Source organism: Peromyscus eremicus, chromosome 9, assembly GCF_949786415.1.
Source record: "Peromyscus eremicus chromosome 9, PerEre_H2_v1, whole genome shotgun sequence".
Lineage (NCBI taxonomy): Eukaryota > Metazoa > Chordata > Mammalia > Rodentia > Cricetidae > Peromyscus > Peromyscus eremicus.
Genome location: NC_081425.1, coordinates 66,131,935 through 66,154,016, shown reverse-complemented (window position 1 = coordinate 66,154,016; position 22,082 = coordinate 66,131,935). Strand labels below are relative to the sequence as shown.

At 44.8% G+C, this 22,082-nt stretch overlaps 2 protein-coding genes and 1 non-coding gene across 3 annotated transcripts; 1 reads left to right on the top strand and 2 right to left on the bottom strand.

Annotated features, from left to right (window-relative positions):
* Nucleotides 1-1,038: 1,038 nt before the first annotated feature.
* Nucleotides 1,039-3,523, bottom strand: LOC131919975 (cathepsin G-like). The gene is made up of 5 exons (XM_059274396.1): nt 3,469-3,523; nt 2,619-2,766; nt 2,052-2,187; nt 1,603-1,857; nt 1,039-1,206 (listed from the first exon to the last, which is right to left on the bottom strand). The coding sequence occupies exons 1-5, from the start codon at nt 3,521-3,523 to the stop codon at nt 1,039-1,041; spliced, it is 762 nt and encodes a 253-aa protein (XP_059130379.1).
* Nucleotides 3,524-16,770: 13,247 nt separating this feature from the next.
* On the top strand, nt 16,771-16,845 carry LOC131920200 (small nucleolar RNA SNORD55/SNORD39). The gene has a single exon (XR_009381546.1). It is a non-coding gene; the product is annotated as a small nucleolar RNA SNORD55/SNORD39 (small nucleolar RNA).
* A 445-nt stretch (nt 16,846-17,290) lies between these two features.
* On the bottom strand, nt 17,291-21,717 carry LOC131918972 (granzyme G-like). The gene is made up of 5 exons (XM_059273079.1): nt 21,663-21,717; nt 20,471-20,621; nt 18,160-18,295; nt 17,698-17,958; nt 17,291-17,443 (listed from the first exon to the last, which is right to left on the bottom strand). Exons 1-5 carry the CDS (start codon nt 21,715-21,717, stop codon nt 17,291-17,293), a joined length of 756 nt encoding a protein of 251 aa, XP_059129062.1.
* Nucleotides 21,718-22,082: the final 365 nt, after the last annotated feature.

The window sequence follows — 22,082 nt, the reverse complement described above, 5'->3', positions numbered from 1 at the left end:
CACTGCCTTAGACAAGAGCTGCCATCTATGACAGACACTGCCTTAGACAAGAGCTGCCATCTATGATGGTCACTGCCTTGCTTCTTCTCCCTTTACTCTTGTGACTTGTGCTCCTATGAACACTGGCCTTCTTTTAAACACACCAGTGTTCTGTTTGTTCCTCTCTCCTAGTACCTGTGTAGTTTAATCTTTAGTATTTGTATGCATTTAAGGTTTATTTTTTGAGTGGGGTGTAGGGAATTAATTCAATATTATCTTTCTCCCATCAAAACAACGATCTGGTTGTCCTAATACCACTTATTAAAAGTTCATTGTTTTCATGGATTTGAGATTTGTCTGATATTAAATGGGGACTTTCATGGGATTGCAACTCTGTCTGCATAGATCAGCACTGACGGGTGGGTTTCAGGGAGAGAGAGCCTTGCCCTGGGGAGAGAAGTCGGTTCTGGAGAGTGAGAAGGGGAGAAAGGGCAGGCTGTGGCGTCAGGAAGGGAGGGAGCTCACCTCCACCCCCAGGCTGTGGGTCGATGGTAGGGTTTGTTTGTCATGGGGAAGAAAACTCATTTTCTGGAGGAACTTCACTCTGCCCGGGCTCATGTCACTGGAGAACGAGGGTTAATGCGTCTTCAACACTGACACATTGAAACCACATCCCCATTTGAAAGGGGTTAGATGAGAGGCAGTGGGTTATGAGAGGGGAACTCTTGTGAGTAGTCACCCCATTGAAGAGGCTCCATGGAGTCCCCTGCCCTTTCTACCACCTGAGCACACGGGAAGAAGACAGCTGTGATCTCATAAGCAGCCCCTCATCAGACACCAAATACCAAGTGCTCTCTGACTTTGGACTTCTCAGCCTCTCAAACGTGGCAAAATTAATTTCTGTTGTTTAGCATACCACGGTGTGGCATTTTGACATAGGAGTTCAACAAATTAAGACACTACTAAATGATATTTAATAAACAAAGTTTACATTCTCCATATGACATTAATCAAGGCTATGGAAATCCCCTGGAGCTGGTCTGTGCCCCAGACAGGGAGTCAGTAGGTCCTTGATGTCCGTGGTGCAAGGCGCCTCATTGTCCTCTTTATCCAGGGAAGGAAGCTCTGGATCTTGGTGAACACAGCTGGAGGGATGCCATTCCTGTCTCCATAGGAGACGATGCCCTGGACCACATTGTTACATACCAGAGGGCCACCAGAATCACCCTGGGGGCAGAGGAGGAGGGGGAAAGGACATGAAGCTAGGCTTTCTGGCTCTCGCTGTTCTATGAGCTCCCAGAGAAGGCATGGGTTGCTGGGCTCCTTCAGCTGCCTGAGTGTGTGGGATGGGCATTTGATGGGCTTCTAGGAGGCAAGCCCCTGGGTCTTTCAGCTGCTGGACTTCAGGCTCGGCTAAAGTTACTGCCTCCAGCTTGCTCCATCATGGTACCTCCACCTTCCCCATTGAGGTAAATTGTGGGCCTTGCTGTCCTTCCTGAAGAGGAAAAACCCTTTCCACTCTGGTCTGGTCCCCAAGCTTGAAGGCATGGAGACTGGCCCTGCTATCCTGTCAGCCCTGAGCCCCTTGTCCCAAGAAATACTGGTAGCTGTTCATACTCTTACCAAGAAGGCAGACTTCCTTTCTCGTGGGTTTCCCACACAGATCTGCGTCTGGCTGTTGTAAGAGTTGAAGCGATCGCTGCACTTTTGGTCCCTCTGTACTCTTAGTTGCACCTCCTGGAGTACATTTGTTCCCCTGCTCTGGCTGACCCGGCCCCAGCCAGCCACTGTGCACAAATCCCCAGGCCGAAGTCGGTTGCTGGCCGTAGGCAGAGCCACGGGCTTCACGGCTCGACTCCTCCGGATTCTACTCCTCAGCTGACAGGAGGAATGTAGGCATTCCAGCTCAGCTGGCATCTCCCACCAACACTCAGGGATCCTGTGTCCTCACCACCACCCTGGAACCCTGCCCCGACTTCCTTCTCAGCAGTCCCTGAACACAGAAAAGTCACACACACCCGAGGGGGAGCCGGCAAGCCTGGAGAACCAGAGGCCAGGTAGGTAGGTAGTACCTGCAGCAGCATGATGTCATTGTGGATGATCTGCGGATCGTAATCAGGATGTGGGATGGCTCTGAGCACAGCGATGTGCTGTTGGGTCCTCTCTTGCCTCTGGATGTTGTGGGCCCCCAGGGTGACGTTTATGGAGCTGCAAAAGAAAAGTTGGGCTAAAGGTAGGTATGAGAACCAGGAACTCAGCAGGGCAGATGAATGGCCCAAGGACAGGAAAACCGAAGCTGGAGAGAGTGGGGGGCAAGGGAGGGCCCTGCACCTGACCCCTGCCTGCTGTACCCCAGGAATCCTGAACTGAGGACAGAAGATTGAACAGAAGTAGACTGAGTTCATAGTTGGCGCCCAGCCTGGGCCTTCTCCCTCCTCCTCCTGTACCTTTCGATCACATCCCCCTTTTCTCTGTATCACCCTGGCTTCTTGCTTCCCTCTCCCAGGCCCATCTCATCTCTAGAATTAAAGGCAGAACCTTTCATTATAATTATACTTAATTATAATTGCATACTTTCAGGTGGCTCTGGGGAGGACGTTTTGGGAACTTTTGCCTCCTGGGAAGCTCCTGGTCCTCACCTTCCCAAGCAGTGAGCTGCTGTCATGACGAAGTCTTCTCGCACCAGAAACCCTCCACAAGCACTCAGCCCTCCTGGACTCTGGATCAGAAGAAAGGCCATGTAGGGGTGGGAGTGGGGCCTGGCTTCTTGGCCTCCAATGATCTTTCCTGCAAGGAAGCACCTGCCACTTACCTGTGTGCTCGGCAGCCCGCCTGCGGGGCGGCTTTAGAAAGGCTGGAAGGGGGCAGGGAGTCACGCAGGAGAGCTTTGTGGACATCAGGAGCAGGGACAAGACGTCAATGATCTACAGGAATTACTCCAAGCTTGAAGGGAGGCTCATCCCCTTCCCAGGCCTTTGTGTGTTCCTTCTCCAAACGGAGAAGGATGTTGGTTCCACACAAGGCTGGCTCTGTCCTCAGGTATTGAGGAAAGATGCTTTCCCAAGGTATGAACTTTCTCTGTTCCCTGGTACTCCCTTCATCCAGAAGCATTCCCACATCCCAGAGTCCGCTTCCTGGAATCATGGGACTAGATAGGAATCTAGACATGGGTGAATGGGACTTTTATAGCTGTGTTCTTGTCTCTGGACTTTGATATGGGCTACTGAATAAATTTTTGTAGAAAATATTTATATAGTACTTTCTATATATCAGGGACAATAACAAGACTCTCTCATACATTAATCAATTTAACTGCCATAGCAATGCTATGAAGCAGTATTAATATTTTCCACATTTTATAGATAAGGAAACCGAGGAAATGTGTGTTCAAATAACTTGCTCAATAATACAGAGTTAGGGTTGCTGCAACAGTCTAGTTCTAGTATACAGGGCGGGAATCAGATCTCTGAAGTGTGGTTGATCACTCACCTGCCTCATCTCCTTGGAGTAGCATAAAGACCAGCAGGAGCAGAAGTGGCCGCATCTTTCCAGAACTGTTTGTTGCTTAGTCAGTTGCTGCTTGTACTTCTTCCTGCCAGACTTTTATCCCCTCTGGAGAGGAAGGAAGGGGGCGCTGGGAAGTCACGGTCCCACTTGCCTGCTTGTGTGACAGGTTTCATCACCCAAGGCTTCCCAGGAGGTTTGCACACCAACTGCCAGTGATCTAGAAGAGGGAGTCCAAGCCAACAAGGCATCCCACAGAGTTGTGTTAGTGCTGACAGTAAAGTAGGAACCAAGGAAAGAGTGAGGTCTTTGAACAATGTGTCCCAAGTCTACTGTACACTCAATAATTCAGGGAAACTGGTGGCTACTTCCTTCGCTCCCTCTCCTTATGGGTTAGAGCATCAATTGACATTCAAAGAATGTCAGTTCACACACACACACACACACACACACACACACACACACTCAGAAAAAGAGAGAGAGAGAGAGAGAGAGAGAGAGAGAGAAAGAGAGAGAGAGAGAGAGAGAGAGTCTTACATAGCCCAGGATAGCTTCAACATGGCTACATGGTTGAGGATGACCTTGAACTTCTGATGTTCCTGCTTCTACTCCCGAGTTCTGGGACTGCTGGAGTTCACTGCCATGTCAGGTTTATGAGGTGCTGGTATAGATAATCACTCTACCACCTGAGCTAAACCACCCCCTTCTGTATTCTTTATTCACAAGTATTTAGTAATGTCCAAGGACAAGGGTGAATAAATGATGCTGTGTGGAGGGAGGGATGGGCCAAGAAAGACAGCAGGAAAAAGTCAAAGAGGGAAACAGGAATGAAGCCCGCCTGCCTTCATCCTTACTGCTCCCACATCTTTCTCGAAGTTGTCAAGGTGGAGAGAATGGCCACTCTCCTGAGGTTGTGGAGGGGCTGCTGGAGAAGGAAAGGGCAGATCAAGCCTCGGATACTGACTTTCTTGGGTCACCTGAGTCCCAACCCACTCTCAGTGGAATCATGACTCAATTGAAGACTTTTTGCCAATTCTGGCAAAGGTCTTTGTGTTCTCCAGGAGCCCCTGCACACTGCAGAGGCCCAGCAGGTTGACTTGCTGAGAGCTGTCTGACCTATGCTAGGAAATATTTAGGATTCATATTATTGGGTGGAAGAGACCAGTCAACTAGTTTCCATTCTTAGCCTCAGGGGTAATAGTTTAAAAAAGGAGTCATGTTTATTATTGCGCTACATGTACATCCAGAAGAGGTGGGGTCAAATAATGAACAGGGGGTGGGGGTACAAGAGACCACTGCAGAGTCACACAGTGCATTATTAAACCCACTGAAAAATGTTTATCAGACTCAGTGTACACAGCAGACCACCATAATCCTGTATCCCTTCTGCATAACAGCCGCTGACAGGCACACTTTCTAATCTACGAAGCATGATAGGCTAATTTGAACGAGATTTAGAAGTTAAGCATCCTCTCTTATCTCATACGGTTTTCCACTTATTTTGAGAGCTGAGAGCTTAATCCCATCCTAATCCATGTTCTCTGTTTGTATCAGAGAGCTAGCGTGAAGGAAGAGAGAACCCCCCAGCACTGTTACCTTCGTGTTTGGGATACTTTAATTTCAGTGATGTCTCAACATTTTGTTTTGCTTTAGAAATGTTATCTGGATTTAAAAAAAAAGGATAAAAAGCTTGTATACACAGAAAAAAAGAGGTATGAAAGTTATATACCAAGTTATGTAAATAAAGGTGCGCACCCAGCATTTTATACCAGTGACCAAAGATTTCATGTCAACCTTCCCACTGAAAACAACCAGGAATATGGCTTTTAAAATGATCCAACAAGGGAGAAGCCTGAGAACTGCCTGTGCAGGAGTTCTCTTCAGGCCCAAACTGAAGGAATAGTGAGAGTCTAGACAGGAAGCTACTGGTGTCTGAGCAGAGGCACTGAACTCATGAATTATGAACTTTCCATAATCAAAATAGCCAAAGATTGGTACATGACTTCTGCAGTTAGTGAGCCCATCTCTTTTATGGGATTAACATATCTTTAATACCAAATCCAATGAAAATAATAATCTTTATCTATTGACATGTCACATTTTTCAAATCCTTATTTGCACTTGGCCTCATGTTCTCTCTCCCTAGAATGTAGTATGATTAAAATGGTCATATTTTATTTTTTTCCACACAGAAAATGTGTGTCCATGTGGGACACTAGAAACTTGTGCTTTATAAATATCATTTATCAGGGAGAAAAGAAGATAAAACCTTAGTATGTCAGAAGATGCAGTCTCTATCCAAATTAAATGTCCAGCCAACAGCCACACCATATGGCAAAGGAGCATTAATGGGCAATACTACTTTTGAATATCAATACACATCAAATCACATCAATTAACAAAAAGTTACATCATGAGAAAGTTGAGTTTATCCTAGGAGTGTGTGATTGGGTACCCCTGCATTTGAAAATCAGTTGCTGTAGCAATTAACTGATTACAGAGGAGCATTATTGTTCACACAAAGCAAAAACAAAAGGAAAAACTGCCCAAGCATTTGCTAAAATTCACAATCACTGAATTTTTTAAGAGCAAACTAGAAACAAAAAGGGATATCTTTAATTGGATTCCATAAAATTCCACACTAATTATAATTGACAGTGAAACATCAAAAGCTTTTTCTTTCAGAGCAAAACAATATAAAAATATCTGGGTACAAGTTGCCATCCATTGCCTTCCTTGTTACGCTAATGGTTTTAGCTAGTTAGACAGGAAATAGAAGTGAAAGCTTAGAGACCAGGAAGGAGGAAACCAAACTGTAACATTTGTGGACAATAAGTATAGAGAGAATCTAAAAGGATCTACAGCTAAATTGCCATCACTGATATAGGAGCCTAATAATTTGGCTGGATAGAAAATCAAATCAATTGTATTTTTTTACGTATAAAGTAATAGCCTAGAAAATGAAAAATTAATAAGTTAGTATTTAATTGCTTGGATATTCATTAATAACTAAATGAAAATCTAAAAGAATATATGTGATACCTTTTTGCTGAAGATCATAAAACTGAACGAAGAACATTTAAGAGGACTTAAGCACAGGGATTCCATGTGTATGAACTGAAAGGCAACATCAAAAAAAAAAGTTAGTTTTCCCAAAGTTGACATGTAGTTTCATTGTTCTTGAGAAATATTTTGTAGGATTTTTCATGTGCGTGCGTGTGTGTGTGTGTGTGTGTGTGTGTGTGTGTGTGTGTGCTGATGTGTGCCACAGCGTATGGATAGAGTTCAGAGAACACTCTGTGGGGATTCATTCTTTTTTTTTTTTTTTAGACCCCCACAGTCAGACACTGACACACCACGTACTGCGATTTGCCTCTCAGCCAAGTACTCCCCAGGACCAACTATGCTCAGCTTCAAAAGTCAGACGAGACCAGGCCTGGTCAGGGTGACACGGCTGTCGGATGACATTTACTTTGTGATAAAGGTTGGATCCTCTGACAAAATAAAGACTAACACTCTCTTCTCCCTGATAGAGAGAAATGGTGTGTATAAAACACAAGCCTCTTCAGTGTCCTTCAGGGGCACATATTTTCTATGTGGAAAAGATAAAACTTTACCTTTTATTTATGCCACATCAAAAATTCTTCCTAGGGGGAGAATATGGGCTAAGTGTGAACAAAGACTTGATATATCAATATCTTTATCATAGATAAAGATTTTATACACAATAGATAAAGGTAACCAATATAAGGAAAATAATTAATGGATTTGATGTATTAAAATTGAATGAGTCTTAGAATATACATAACCAGCAGAAGACTTACAAATCAAGTTACATAAAGGACTTCTATAAAGCAGTGGGAAAAGATAAATTATTAAACAGAATAATGAGCTTTAATAGATGTCTGAAAACAGGACATCCAGCTGACCAATAAACATCTGGAGAGTTAAAGCACACTGAGGTACCAGCACCACCACCCATCCTTGGATACAGACTCAACAGATGCTTGTGTCCAAGGTGGCTGCAACTGCATCTCTCTGAGCAGCCGTATTGGGATAGCCTCTGCCTGGGAACACTTGGGAACAGTAACTTGTGGAATATTCTATAATAGGACCACTTTGAATGTAAGTGAACATTGGTCTCTTCCACGCATGTAGGAAACATTAGAAAGGACCCAAGGAGAAAACACTCACTATGGTTGTGTGTATATAAAGCTCAAAATTAGACAAAGCGTGACTTTACATGTAGATGTTCACACACACGAGAACAGTACATAAAAAAGCAGGAAGGCTGCATCAAGCCAGGATGGTGGCACTTCTAGGGTTGGAGGGTTTCTGGGAAAAGGCTCCACCTACTGATATAAAATGCAGCAATTGCTTCAGAAGTATTCTTTCAACAGTATGCATAGAATCTATGGATTTTCCAAATGAGTGTATTTTGCATTATATATCTGCATATATATTTAAAAATCTGTTTGCTATAGGGTGGGTGTTGGAGAGACCATTTGAATGGGAAAGGGGCTATTATAGTAGATCAGAGTGCATATCTTTAAAACGTTTTCATTTTAATAAAGATTGTGGTTTGAACAAGTAAGACTGTTGATATATTTCATAATGTCCATAACTGGTTGCATCTGTTTTTGACTGTTCCTTTACATTTCTGTCAGTTACATTTTTTTTCTCCTCTGGGGTGTTGGGACATTAATATTGGGTATTTCCCATCTCCTTCTTGCATAAGCCCCACACGCCGATTCTCTGGGCAGGCAGTGACCAACGCAGCTGGGTCAGAAACACCCTCTCGCCCCCAACTGAGAAACCAGTTTAGTTATTCTTGACTTTGTAGGAGACCAGGGCTATACTGACCTCAGCTCCTCTGTCTTAGTGTCACTCCTGAAAGGGTGTTTTGGAAGCATCTTTGCTGTCTCCACCGAGTCTGGATATTTTGTCAGTGTTATGCTGGGAGGAGGCGGTATCACAGCTGGTCCTTTTGACAAAAGTGTCTGCACGCAGCCAGATCCTTTAGCCAAGAATTGGACTGTGTGTTGCTCTCTGTGTAAGAGCAGCAGGTGACAAGGGAGACACTGAAGCCCCAGAGGACCCCCAAGTAGAGGATTGCATAGATTTGCTGGCGTCCGCACAAAACCTCACAGATTGAGAATTTAGAGGGAAGGACACACTTGGATGTCACAGATCCTGAGCGTGCCTGCCAGAAAAGCTTATTCCAACGCGAGGCCGGGGCCAATATGAGATGTTCTTAGTAAACCTCCTAGACCTTCCAAATCTTCAACAATGTAGCGCATGATACAGGCATGGAATGATGCGCTGTCCAGCCAGTAAGAAAGACTACCCAAATCTTCAACAATATAGATTATGATATAGGCATGGAATGATGCGCTGTCCAGCCAGTAAGACAAGTTTATATTAAAGTTCTACTTAGTGGCATGCAGAAGTTTGTATTCTCTTATAGTGGGTGGAGAAATTATAATAATAGTTGTATTATTATTAATATAATTTAATTCTAATTTTGTGAGGGGGAAAGGGCAATAACCAGAAAGAAGGATAATTTTATGTAGCCCTTATTTACATCTTTATATTACTTACTTTTTCTATAATGGAAATACATTATTTTTATTTACTTTTTTTTGAGACAGGATTTCAGGCAGCTCAGGGAGAACTCTAACTCTCTCTGTTGCTAAGGATGACCTTGGATTCTTAATCTTCTTCTCTGTCTTTAGTGCTGGGATTTCAGACATGTGCCACTATGCCAGAGTGAGCTGAAATGTACTAGTTTTTTTTTTTTTTTTTTTTTTTGGTTTTTCGAGACAGGGTTTCTCTGTGTAGCTTTGCGCCTTTCCTGGAACTCACTTGGTAGCCCAGGCTGGCCTCAAACTCACAGAGATCTGCCTGGCTCTGCCTCCCGAGTGCTGTGATTAAAAGGCGTGCGCCACCACCACCTGGCTGTACTAGTTTTATAAGAAGAGAAAATTATGTTGTTTACAGGAAAATTGATGGAATGGAGATCATCAGGAGAGATGAAATAAACCACACGCAGAAAGACAAATGCCACATGCTTTCTTTCAAGTGTGGATTTTGGAGGCAGGGAGACATGGTAGTAGAGGAGACTGTTAGAAATATGGAGGAGATATGGCTGGGGTGTGTGTGCAGTAGGGACAGGGTAAGGAGAGGGTAAATATGCCCAAAATGTGTTGTTATATGCATATAAAGAAGTTTCCACTACTTTGTAAAATTAATATATGGTAATAAAAGACAGAAGAGTAAGAAAAAGCTAAAGCAGGGCCCATGGGTCCTCTTAAACAGCAAACAGTATTAAGCACTGTAATCACGATGAACTAAGCAGGTTAGCAAAACAATTCCCTTTGCTTCCAGCCTTGGGTGAGGGTCTGTGGGACAGTATGACTGTTGCAGCAGCTGGGGCTGATGGAAAGTGGTGCAGGCACCTCCTGGACCAGACTATCAGCTTCTCTCACACCTTGTCTTCAAGGCCCTTCCCCATCTGTGGTTTATTAAAGATCAATTTGAGGAACTGAGAAGCCTTATTTGGGGTACTGAGTCTGAGTCCCTTAATGATGGACCAGCTGTCAAATTTATTGTCCAGACACTGTCCCACAAGATGCCCCCTTACCTTTGGTGGCAGAACCCTTGTTCTCTGTGCCATGGGCGCTGGCTTGCACTCTGGGACTCTCTCGGTGGCTGGCTTTCTGGGGTCTCTGTCTTTCTGTTGAGTGACCCCTGGCGCTGCTCCCTGAACTGTCCTCCTGCAGTTATCTCTGTGCAGACAGCTAACTCCTCAGTGTGATGCTGCTGCTAGTGCTGTGAACCAGGGTGACTGGGCACACGAACTTTGGGACAGTTTCGTGTGAAACCTAGCTCTATCTGTTTTCCCTTATTATTCGATGTGCTGAGTTCTGTTTGGTCAAAGTCATGTGCTTGGTTTATTATTGTTATTATTATTTTTTTAAAGTTTATCAACAGGCTACTCCAGCTGGGGATGCAGGTAGCGAACCGCAGCTCTTTGGTTCTCCCTTGGTTCCTCCAAAACCAACCCCCCAGGCTCATCCCCGGTGCAGACCACATCCTGTGGCCTCCCTTCCCCTTCTGCCCCCATCACTAGTGGACCACACAGATCATCCTCTCCTAATTCCCCTCCCACAACTCACTGCTTTATCCCATCCCCTAACCCCAGCAGGCACTCCCTGGGAAGCCACAGGTCACTCCAGCCAGCCAAGCAGGAAAGTCAACTGTAGATCTTCACCTCTCCCTCCACTGCTCCCCAGGCTCATCCCCAGCTCTGTAGCAGACCTTCTGCTGTGGCCTCCCCGCACTCTCTGCACCCATTTCCAGGGAACAAAGTGGATCCTGGTGGAACACCCTGCTTTCCTCCCATCTGTGGATCCTCAGCATCCCCTCCTAGTCAATCCCTATTCCTACATGTTAGTTTTCAATACCTAGAAACACATTTTGCCTGGAAACCCAGTGCCCACACCTATCAGGATCTGTGGTGGCATTCCTGCTGGGCTACACCTGGCCTGGCCTGGCTCCAGAGAGCAGCATCTAGCCCTAGTCCATCTTTTGTGTAGCTGACACCTTTTGTTTCTCTTGTTGCCCTATGTGAATCTTGTCTCAGAGTCTCCCAAGGATACAAAGGCCTGTGCAAAACTTGGTTCAGGAAACCCGGAAAACAGTGGTACCTGACGAATCGAGGAATTTGAACTTGGTATTGTATTCTGGGGAGCTCCTTTCAGGCTGTTTTGAGCTTATGAAAATCAACTTGCTAAAGTGTAAATATTGAGGAAAATAAAAATACCCTGGGCAAAGGGAAAGTGCTTCAGTCCTTAGAGGCCAGACCCCCCTGCAGCCGAGAAAGGCTAGATGCATTCTTAAGGTGCCTCTGAGTCTTCTTTCATTGGATTCTCGTGAACCCACACTCCAGGGATGTGACCCCTCCAGACAAGGATGTTAACAAGAAACACACAGCCACCACACCCTCCTAACAACCAGAGGAGGTGACAGAAACCAAGGAACAAGACACTCACCCAACAAAGAGAGACCAGACGCCAGCACCTAGAATTTCAGTCTTCCTAACCCCAGACACTTGAATGCCAGTGTAAAATTGTGATCAATAACAGTTAGGTCAGGATGTCTCCACTAGAGCCCAGCAACCCTACCACAGCAGACCCTGAGTGTAACAACATGGCTGAAGCACAAGGAAAGGACCTTAAAACAGTCTTTGTGGATATGATAGAGGTCCTAAAAAAGAAGTGAGGGAATCTTTTAAAGAAATCCTTGAAAAATCAAGAATGCAGTGGAAATGGGAGAAAAAACCAAAACCAAACAAACAAAAACAGTTCAAGCAGAAGAATCTGGAAATGAAAAATTTAAGAACTCGAACAGAAACCTCAGTGATAAACCTTACCCACAGGATACAAGAGATGAAAGAGAGAATCTCAGGCACTGAAGACATGATAGAAGAATGGACACACTGGTCAAAGAAAATGCTAAATCTAAAAAAACTCATGGAACAAAACATCCAGAAAATCTGGGATGCTATGAAAAGACCAAATCTAAGAGTAATAGAAATAAAGAAAGAAGAAAATACCCAGGTCAAAGGAACAGAAAATGTTTTCAACAAAATCATAGAAGAAAATTTCCCTAACCTAAAGAAGGAGATGCCTACCAAAGTACATGAAGCATACAGAGTACCAAATAGACTGGACCAGAAAAGAAAGTCCCCTTGGCACATATTAATCAAAATACTAAACATATAGATCAAAGAAAGAATATTAAAAGCTGCAAGGGAAAAAGACCAACTAACATATAAAGGCAGACCTATTAGAATTACATTCAACTTCTCAATGGAGACTCTAAAAGCCAGAAGGGCCTGGACAGAAGTTCTACAGATTCTGAGAGACCACAGATGCCTCCTCCAGCTGCATGGCCATACATGCACAGTTCAGCAGCTAAGTAAGGGGTCTTACATTATTAGTGCGCAATGATCATCTAAACAGACTGAAAGACAAAAACCACATGATCATTCCATTAGATGCAGAAAAGGCCTTTGGCAAATTCAACACCCCTTCATGATAAAAGTCCTGGAGAGATTAGGGATACAAGGGACATACCTCAACATAATAAAGGCAGTTTGTAGTAAGTAGACAGCCAATATCAACATAAATGGAGAGAAACTCAAAACAATTCTGCTAAAATCAGGAACAAGACAAAGTTGTCTACTCTCTCCATATCTATTCAGTATAATACTTATCATCCTGTCCAAAACTCAACCCCAAATGGGTCAAAGACCTCAACATAAAACCAGATACACTGAACCTGATAGAAGAGAAATAGCCTTGACCTCACTGGCATAGGAAAAGAATTTCTAAACAGAGTACCATTAGTATAGGCACTAAGATCAACAACAAATTGGAACTCATGAAACTGAAATGCTTCTGTATGGCAAAGGACACTGTCGTTTGGACAAAGTGGCAGACTAAAGAATGGGAAAAGATTTTTACCAACTCCATATCCAATAGAAGACTGATACCCAAAATATATAAAGAACTAAAATTTTTTTTTCATAAGAGAAAACAAATGGTTGAGAAACACTTAAAGGTTCAACATCCTTAGTCATCAGAGAAACTCAAATCAAAACTACTCTGAGATTTCATCTCTCACACCCATCAGAGTGGTTAAGATCAATAAACAGGTGACAGCTTGTTGTTGAGGAAGTGGATTTAGGGGAGCACTAGTCCATTGCTTGTGGGAGTGCAAACTTGTACAGCCGCTATGGAAATCAATAAACTTCATCTAAACTTTATCTACCACACAAATACTGAAAGATAAAAACCCCCGTTAGGTTGGGGAAAAAAAAAGAATTTAGGATGTGTCTAGTGGCTGCTGTCGTCAAGCGGTGTGGTGGTTTTGAGTTCATTACTATGAAGTGATTCATTAAATAATGGTAATAGTAAAAAACTTATGGGGAAAACCCTTAAATACCATTCCCTTGTCACTGTGCTGTCTCTAAAGTGAAACAAATGAGGCTTAAATCAGAGGAGTGTGTGGTGGGCGTAGGTTTCATGTCGCTAAGTGCCTTTCTGGGGCATTCTAGTGAAGCCAGGGAACAGACTTAAAAACAGTAACTCTTACAGTAAATGGAAACATTTTTTAACAATATAGCACAATGGCTCCTGCCTTCAAAATGGAGTCAGGCAAGTTCCTCAAATGTGGGAGACAGATCCCTAACTGGGCATTTCTTGTCACTAAATGAAGCTTCCAGTACCAGGACTGGGTTATATTTACCTGAGTTGTTGGCCAAAGGGTTTCCATGGGAACCCGCAAACAACCCAGGCTGTTGCCAAGACTATAGACTGTGCGCCACAAATTGACAGCAAGGCCCCTACTCAACACTTTGAACGCAGAAAAGTCAAGCTGGTGCCCACATAGAGCCTTCACCCCTACATTCCAGTGCCTTTGGTACAGGAAGGTAATGTGCATGCTACCAAATGAGAACATAAACATCAAGCCAGCCACAAACCCTTTATCTACAGTGTTGTCATGCCTGCATGGTGGCACAAAGCTTGTGGAATAACCAATGAATATCTGATTTGACTTAAGGCCCGCCCCTCAAGTTGGAAACCATACCTGACACTGCTTGAGTGACCTAGAACCTGAGACTAGATAGCCCAGGGACCTAGGGGAAAACCAAACACTACCGCTCTAAACAAACAAACAAACAAAACCCACAAAAACAAAACATAGCGATAAATGACTCCTAATGACACTCTGTTATAAAAATCAGTGCCTTGCTCAGCCATTATCACTTCCTCCTGCAGCAGATTCCTGAGTGTTCGAATGAGTGGGTCTCTGATCCTTGTGGTTTTCCTTGGGCTCTTTTCCTTCTGTTTGTATTATCCAATTCCAATGTATTAATTTTTAATTTATCCTATATTATATTATAATCCCTTAGATTTATTTTATAATCAGAGACAGAAAGGGAGTGGATCCAGATGGGACGGGAAGTGAGTAGTAGAAAAGGAGGAGTAGTAGAAAGAAAGGAAACCATAATCAGATTATATTATGTGAGGAAAAGGATCTATTTTCAATAAAAGGAAGAGATAGATAGATAGATAGATAGATAGAGAGAGAGAGAGAGAGAGAGAGAGAGAGAGAGAGAGAGAGAGAAAGTTAAAGTTCATCTCCTGTATAAGCTAACACACTAAGATAATCCAGTAGGAAAGTTCCAGAAGTCATTAGAAAACTTCCAAATACATTTATTTATGTTATAATGAGAAATAAGGTTTAAATATTGATTTGGATTAGACACAAGAATAAGAATTCAATAATTACAGGAGAAAAGTGTGTCAGTGTCATACAGATAGGTACAGATGGCAAGAAGAGCAGTAACTGGCATTAAAACCTCCGAATATTGCCCTATTTCATTGTTAAGCACGGGATAACTGCTGTATGAAGAAGAGGAGGATTAGGAGGATGAAGAGGAGGAGTAGCTTCATCCATAGACACCAAGTTTATGTTTCTTTGCTCCTTGGGAGTCTAGGCAGAGACCCACGGCCGGAAGCTAGCTCATTTCCACACAGGAGCGTGAAGCTCCAGCGTCTTTCTCTGGTGCCCTACTGCACACTTACCACTGTCCACGTCTCAAGGGCTGAAATTTCACTCCCAGGACTTGGTGGAAGAAGGGAGGAAGAGCTGTTTTCAGTTATTATTCTTATTAATTTCAATAAATCTATATTTTAATTATAAAATTCTATTATATCATTGCTAATTTCTTTATTTTTTTCATACCATACGTTTCAATCATATTCTTTCCCCTCTCAATTCTTCCCAGACCTTCCCCATCTCCCTACCCACTCAACTTCACGTTCTCTCTCTCTCTCTCAAAACAAACAAATCAAAACTCAAACTAAAAATAAAAAAATCATACTCCCTCAACAACCTTCAGAAAGTGAAAATCAAAACAGACAAACTGAAGGTTAGGTCCTTCAAACCGCACCACTGGTGGGTGATATGTGACAGAGCCCAATAAACACACAGTACCTACATACACAGAATCAGACAAAACCGACACCCAAGACTACAGGAACTTTAAAAGTATAATTCAATGGTGGTGCTGACTGAGGGACTGAAACAGGGTCACATGGGTCACAATGAACTGTCTTCTACTTCAGCAGGAGTGGCGGGTCTGTGGTTTGAACCTGAAGCAGGGTACAGCGCCCCCCTCCACTTGCCTTTCTCTGGCCCATCTCTTTCAATGAGGGCTCCACATGAGATACATTGAAAACCACAACATTGGAGGCTTTCCAACTTTGTTCCAATTACATACACTGCTTTTTCTGAACCAAAGAAGGCCATGCACATAACACTGTTAAAATGTAGAGAATTTAATCATTCTTAAAATATGATCGTTTTTTGTGAATTCCAAATATAGATCCATTTGTGCCACATTGACCTGTCTATGAAACATGACGTTGAAAGGGAAGAAGGAGTCTACTGTATAGCTGACTCAAAACCCGGGATCCACAGTGTGGGTTGATGATTTCAAAAAGATACTTCCAGCCTAGCATCCCTTGGATCCCTCTGGTTCACAAACTGCTATAATTCATGTTGCCAGCAGGGGGAAGCAGAGTTTCCAAGCTGAGCCAGGGCTGTTGAGTGACTGGAGGTCATGGCTGAGCCTCTCCTTGGAAGACTCAGCCTAGAACAGGGCTCAGCCAGCTGGCTTAGGTGGGAGGGGTGAGCATCAGGTGACCGGCAGCCTATGTCTAGCTGGATTAAGAGGTAAATGAGATTCCAAGTGTTTGGAACTTATAGGTAGATGAGTAAAAAGGCCGGTTTAAATCAGGGCTGGGGAAGTGGGGCTGGATCAGAAACTATTGGTGGCTGGAGGAAGCCATGTGGAAAACACTTGAAAACCAACAAGGGGACAGAAGTTGACTGAGAGCCTTGATGGGTGGGGAAATGACACCCAGGTGAGCCTGGGGCCACCAGAGGGATGTCTCAGCCTCCTAGACTGCCGACAGTTCAAGTGGTGAGAGTCGCCTGCCCTGCTAGAGAGATGGGAGGTCCTGAAAATAGGAAACATATCCAGTGGCATGACCCATGGCCTTTTTAATTCCCAGAGTCAAATCTCCCTTCACCCCAATGCTTTGTTCGATTCTCTGGAAAGAGTTGGGGACTTGATGAAGGTAGTTTAGAGATGGGAGGGATTTTTTAGTCCTGGGGAGGTTCATTTCTGGAGGGCTAAGTGTGAAAAGGAATGACTGAGTGTACATCAGTGCTGTGGGCTCCTGTTTGTGTGGTGAGAAAGCCAACCTTGAAGAGCTGGGTATTGAAATATGTGTATGGTTGGATGTCATAGCACACACCTTTAATCCCAGCCCTGAGGAGGCAGATGTAGCAGACCTTTGTGAGTTAAGACCAGGCTGGTCTGTGTAGTAAAGTCCAGGCCAGCCAGAGCTATGTACTGAGATCCTATCTCAAAAATAAAAACAAACAAACAACCCACTAACCCCACCGTGTATGGGGTGATAAATATGTGGAATTGTCTAGCCTGAAGTTCCAGGTCGAGGAGGGGCTGGGGAAGAAGGAAGAAGAAAAGCCCAGAACTGACAAGAGAGTCTGCCTGGACCACCGAGGTGCACACGAGAGATGCTCAAACAATAAAGGACGTCAGTTGTATTCACCGAGGAGATCAATTTATTATGAGTTTTCACCTTTGCTGCACACTCCATGTGGTTCTGGCCTGTGTCCAGACAAGCTGGTAGGAACAGCTGGCTTAGCACCTGTTAGAAGGCTTCATGCTTCTTCTTATCCACGGCAGGAAGGACACGACTTTAGTGAAGATTCCTGGAGCGATGCTCTTGGTTTTTCCATAGGCTAAAACTCCATAAGCCCTGTTGTCACACACGAGGGGTCCCCCAGAGTCACCCTGTGGGCAGGGAAAGGAAGAACTGAGTCTGATTCCCTTGGCTCTGCTGTCTGTACCTCCTCCTGGGAAGGTTAACTGTTAGATCGGGTCCAGGACAGACTTTCAAACTCCCTCAGGATCAGGGCTCTGGGAGGCCTGACTTTTGTGATGTCCCTCTTTGGTTCTAGGGCTTGAGGGTTTGGCCATTCTCACACCCAGGCCTCCCCCACGTTCCTTTCTTCCTGCATTTTGTCTGTTAAATGCTTGATCCCCACCTTGAAAGCAGCCTGTATTTGCTTTGGGTCTCCAGCACAAATCTGAATGGTCTTGATATAGCGGTGGAAGCGGAGTTTGCATTTCTGGTCATCCTGGATGATCAATACAGCCTCTTGTAGGGAGGCTGCTCCTTTAGTGGCATTGAGGGACATTGCCCCCCAGCCAGCTAGGTGGCACACGTCCCCTGGCTTCACCTGGGCATTAGCCCTGGGCAGCTTGAGTGGGCTCACAGCTTTAGTCCTCTTGGCCTTCCTCTGCAGCTGATAGGGAAGAGGCAGGAGAGACCAGCTTAGCCAGGAGCCTGCCAGCCTGGGACACTTTGACAACCAGGATGGCAGGGAGGGAAGGAGCAGGATGAGAGCAGGAGGGGAGGGGCAAGCCGTGCATCAAGCAGAGCAGAGGCACCAGGGGTGGGTGAGGTGTGGGTGGAGGTGTGTGGATGGGAGGGTGGCAGGTCTCACCTTTAAGAGCATGATGTCATTGGACCAGTCCTTATCGTTATAGGCTGGGTGTGGGATGGCTTTTGCCACAGGGATGATCTGTTGGGTCTTCTCCTTTGTCTCGATGTTGTGGGCCCCCAGAATGACTGTCATTGAGCTGTAGATTGCAGAGTGGAGATGAGAGATGTGGAGTGAGAGAGGACACAGTCCAGGAGGTGTAAGAGGCAGGTTGGTCAGGGATGGGCTCTAGTTGAGGGGACTTGAGGAGACAGGAGGGCCTCAGGGTTTGACCTGCTTCTCTTTGCTTCTCAAGGACATTAGAGTCCTAGGGGCTCCCTCTTGCTTCTAGATAATATTCCAAAGTTTGCGTTGACTCTTTTCCGGGAGCCTTATGGAGAGCCTGGTCTATGGCCACCCCCAGGGTGATGGAAGAAAATCCACAAAGGCAGTGAGGGCTAGACGTTTTCTATCTGAGGGTTTTAGGAATTAGTTTTAATCTATCTATGACTGGTGAAATAAGGAAATACAGATGCTTTCTGATGTTAACCTTATCTTTTTTTTCATCTTAAAGAGGGTCTCTGACTCTTTCTGTCTCTGAAGTTCTACATATCTCCACACTGCTACATTCTATACATACAGCTACATGTCTTTCTTTACGTACATATGGCCATACATCTCTATACACAGTTACATCTGTTTTCACATGACTACACATCTTTCTTTTACATACATTTCTCTTCTACATCTGTTTTCCATACAGCTTCACCTTCCTTCCCTTCACAGTTACAAATCTCCACACAGCCACAGCTAAACATCTCATTTACATAGCTCTCTCACCATACAGCACTTTACACAGTTCCCAGGCACAGCTCCTCTATTTAGCAGCAGATGTTTACACAGCATTCTCTCTCACACTCACTCATATACACACATACTTCTACATTATTCACTCACTCTTTACTCACTCACTCCTTCACCCACTCACTCCTTCACACTTCTCTCAGGCTTCTTCTTCTTCTTCTTCTTCTTCTTCTTCTTCTTCTTCTTCTTCTTCTTCTTCTTCTTCTTCTTCATCTCTTACCCAGCACACACACACACACACACACACACACACACACACACACACACTTCACTCACATTCTGCAGCAGCTCTCATATAGCTCTACACAGCTGTCTCCCTCCACACTGCTGCTGCTGCTGCTCTCTCAGCCAAACTCTGGACAATTATAAGTTACATTTCTCAGGGCCCTGCCCATTCTCAAAACACAAGATAAGCCACGTAGTTTCTCTTAGGCTAGTAATGTCACATTGACCCATGCACGTAGCTCTAAGTTGGTGAGGGGTCCCAGACAGTAAGTCAACAGTTGGCTGAACCTTGAGCCTGTAGCATCAACTGAGGCTGGGACTACGTGCAAGAAGTCAATTACTGCCAGGCGGTGGTGGCACATGCCTTTAATCCCAGCACTCGGGAGGCAGAGCCAGGAGGATCTCTGTGAGTTTGAGGCCAGCCTAGTCTACAGAGTGAGATCCAGGACAGGCACCAAAACAACACGGAGAACCCTGTCTCGAAAAATAAAAAAGTCAGGTACTGAGAAAGTTATGTCTAAAGTTGCTTCAAGTTCTGACCTCGAATAATCAAACAACACTTGGAAATATGACCTTGTGTATTTGTCTCTAGGGGCAACCAGTCTGCTTTGAATCTGCTCTAAAGTCTAAAGTTAGCTGTCTGTGTAAAAGGCTGTCTTTGTGACTGAGAATCCTGTCAGTCTGAATAATATAAAATATCCTAGTGTTGTTCCTATGCATCAAAATTATACGGTTTAAACAGAAATCATAACCTGACCATCCACAACTCTAAGTGTGCTCAAAGATGGAAAACACACTACCAAAGGGGTGTGGAAAGCACCTGACAGCTGCTCCTATAGGGAGGGATAATGGTGGCCCATGAGAAAGTTACAGACAGAAAACAACCGATTTCCACAGCCAGTGACGCTACGGCTTTGCCAGGTGGATCTCGCCATCAGGGAGTTATACATCTGATGGGTTGACTTGTCAAACACTAGTCATCACCTGCTGTATACTCCCACAGCCCTCAGTAACTCTCAACCTGTCCTTTCACCCTCAGCCACTGCTTTAGTCTGGCTAGTGCAGCTGCTTTCAACTCAAGGGTGCTGCTGGCTCTGACCTCTCCCCCTTTGACCTCAGTGTCCCTGTTTTCAGACTTCCATTTTCACAGTCCTGCCCTCTGGTGTGCTCTCAGGAGCATCCACAAGTAGAGAACAGAAACACCTGTTGGGGTCTCAGAAAACACGGGCTAGCTGCTTCTCCTCACCTTCCCAGGCAGTGAGCGGCTGTCAGCACGAAGTTGTCTTGTACCAGGAAGCCTCCGCAGCGACTCCTATTCCCACCAACATGCAGTGATTCAATAAATGTCATGTAGGGGCGGGAGTGGGGCTTGGCCTCATGGCCCCCGATGATCTCCTCTGAAAGAAAAAGGTAGAATATGGGGTGTCTGGGAGCAGCAGGTGAAGTCAAGAGGGAAGATCCAGGGAGAAGGTCAAGGCTATGGGATCTGCAGTTCCCCAAGCCTGTGGTGGACAGAATTCCTTGCACATAGAATAATCTTTGTGGAATCTAATTCCACAGAGCTCCTTTCAGAGAAGGGGTGGGTGGCACTTGTCCTCCAGCCCCTGCTTTACAAATACATGGAGGGACCAGCTCTGTCTTCATGATGGTAGTGACCAAGCAGGTACTGGGTGGCTTGCCGTGAGCCTTTCTTTGTTAGTGAGTCTCCCCAATCCCACCAATGTCTTGGTTGTTGCTATTTTCTCACCTTTCCCCCCAAGCCCTATGGAGGAGATTTTTCTAAAATTCTCTTATTCTGATGCCCAACATAACGTGTATTCTCAGTAAATGCTTTTGGTTGCATGAATGAATGAGTACTACTTGAGCTCATGGGGTTCAGAGCCTGGGGAACATGGAGTAGTGTTCTGGCGAAGATGGGAACAGCTGGGGACCTGCAGGAAGAAGTGGAGAGGCCAACCAAAACAAGACAGCACAGCTAGTGGAGTGTGCAATGCGGCTTCTTGTCACCCAGGTCCTCTTTCTGCAGCAGGCTGAGGGCGGAGGTTACTAAATGATGCTAATATTCTTGAGCTGGTGTCCTTATCCCATTACTGGCTGGTCATTAAAGCTGCCCTTGCCCTGGGCTCAGGGAAGGTTATGATGTACTTTTTAGTTTCTTTTCATTCTCTGCTACTTCTCTTTTTAGGGATTATCACCACTTCAGGTGAGGAAGAAGAACAGGGAGAAGCTAATGCCTTCTAAGTCTTCTGAGGACACCTCCCTTCTTCAGACCTTGTTGACAATCTAGCCAGTTATAGATTTCCAGGTCTGGGTTTGGTATGGGACCTGAGATTCAGAAACCTCCTGGTTAGGTACAGGTCAGTTCCTGACTAGAGATAGGCAGAGCATCTGCCTATGTATTATGGGATGGCACCTCTGGGACAGGGGTGTTCACTCACCTCCACCAGCTCCAAGAGGCAGAAGAAAGGTCAGGAGAATCAGGACTGGTGGCATCTTCCAGGAAGGCTGCTCGGGTTGGAGGAGGGCAGAGTAGACACAGTCCTTGAGGGGATGAAGGAGGTCAGTGCTCAGTGACCTCACAGACATTTTAAACCTGTGCACCTCTGCTTCTGATAGGCAGCAGTACTTAAGGACGTTTTCTGGTTTGAGGTAAAAAATGACACTGTCACCACATTGACATGGGCTAAGCAGGAATAAAGACCAAGAAAGCAGAGGGTGTGGAGGCTGTGGTTTAGGATGATCTGAGACCCCAGGAAGTCCACAGTGACTGCACTGAGCTAAAATTGCATCCTTTCTTATCTCTTACATTCTTCTGCATTCTGGTAAGGTATCTTTTGGTTTATTTCTTTCCATTTTAA

What these genes read in the sequence shown, in the direction of transcription:
- LOC131919975 (XM_059274396.1), bottom strand. Translation starts at nt 3,523, where the DNA reads ATGCGGCCACTTCTGCTCCTGCTGGTCTTTATGCTACTCCAAGGAGAT. An exon ending in ACTCCAAGGAGATGAGGCAG is followed by an intron (nt 2,767 to 3,468) that starts GTGAGTGATCAA and finishes GCTTCCTTGCAG; the next exon opens with GAAAGATCATTGGAGGCCAA. An exon ending in AAAGGAAGTCTGCCTTCTTG is followed by an intron (nt 1,207 to 1,602) that starts GTAAGAGTATGA and finishes CTCTGCCCCCAG; the next exon opens with GGTGATTCTGGTGGCCCTCT.
- LOC131918972 (XM_059273079.1), bottom strand. Translation starts at nt 21,717, where the DNA reads ATGCCACCAGTCCTGATTCTCCTGACCTTTCTTCTGCCTCTTGGAGCT. An exon ending in GCCGCTCACTGCCTGGGAAG is followed by an intron (nt 18,296 to 20,470) that starts GTGAGGAGAAGC and finishes TGCAATCTACAG; the next exon opens with CTCAATGACAGTCATTCTGG. An exon ending in ATGACATCATGCTCTTAAAG is followed by an intron (nt 17,959 to 18,159) that starts GTGAGACCTGCC and finishes CTTCCCTATCAG; the next exon opens with CTGCAGAGGAAGGCCAAGAG.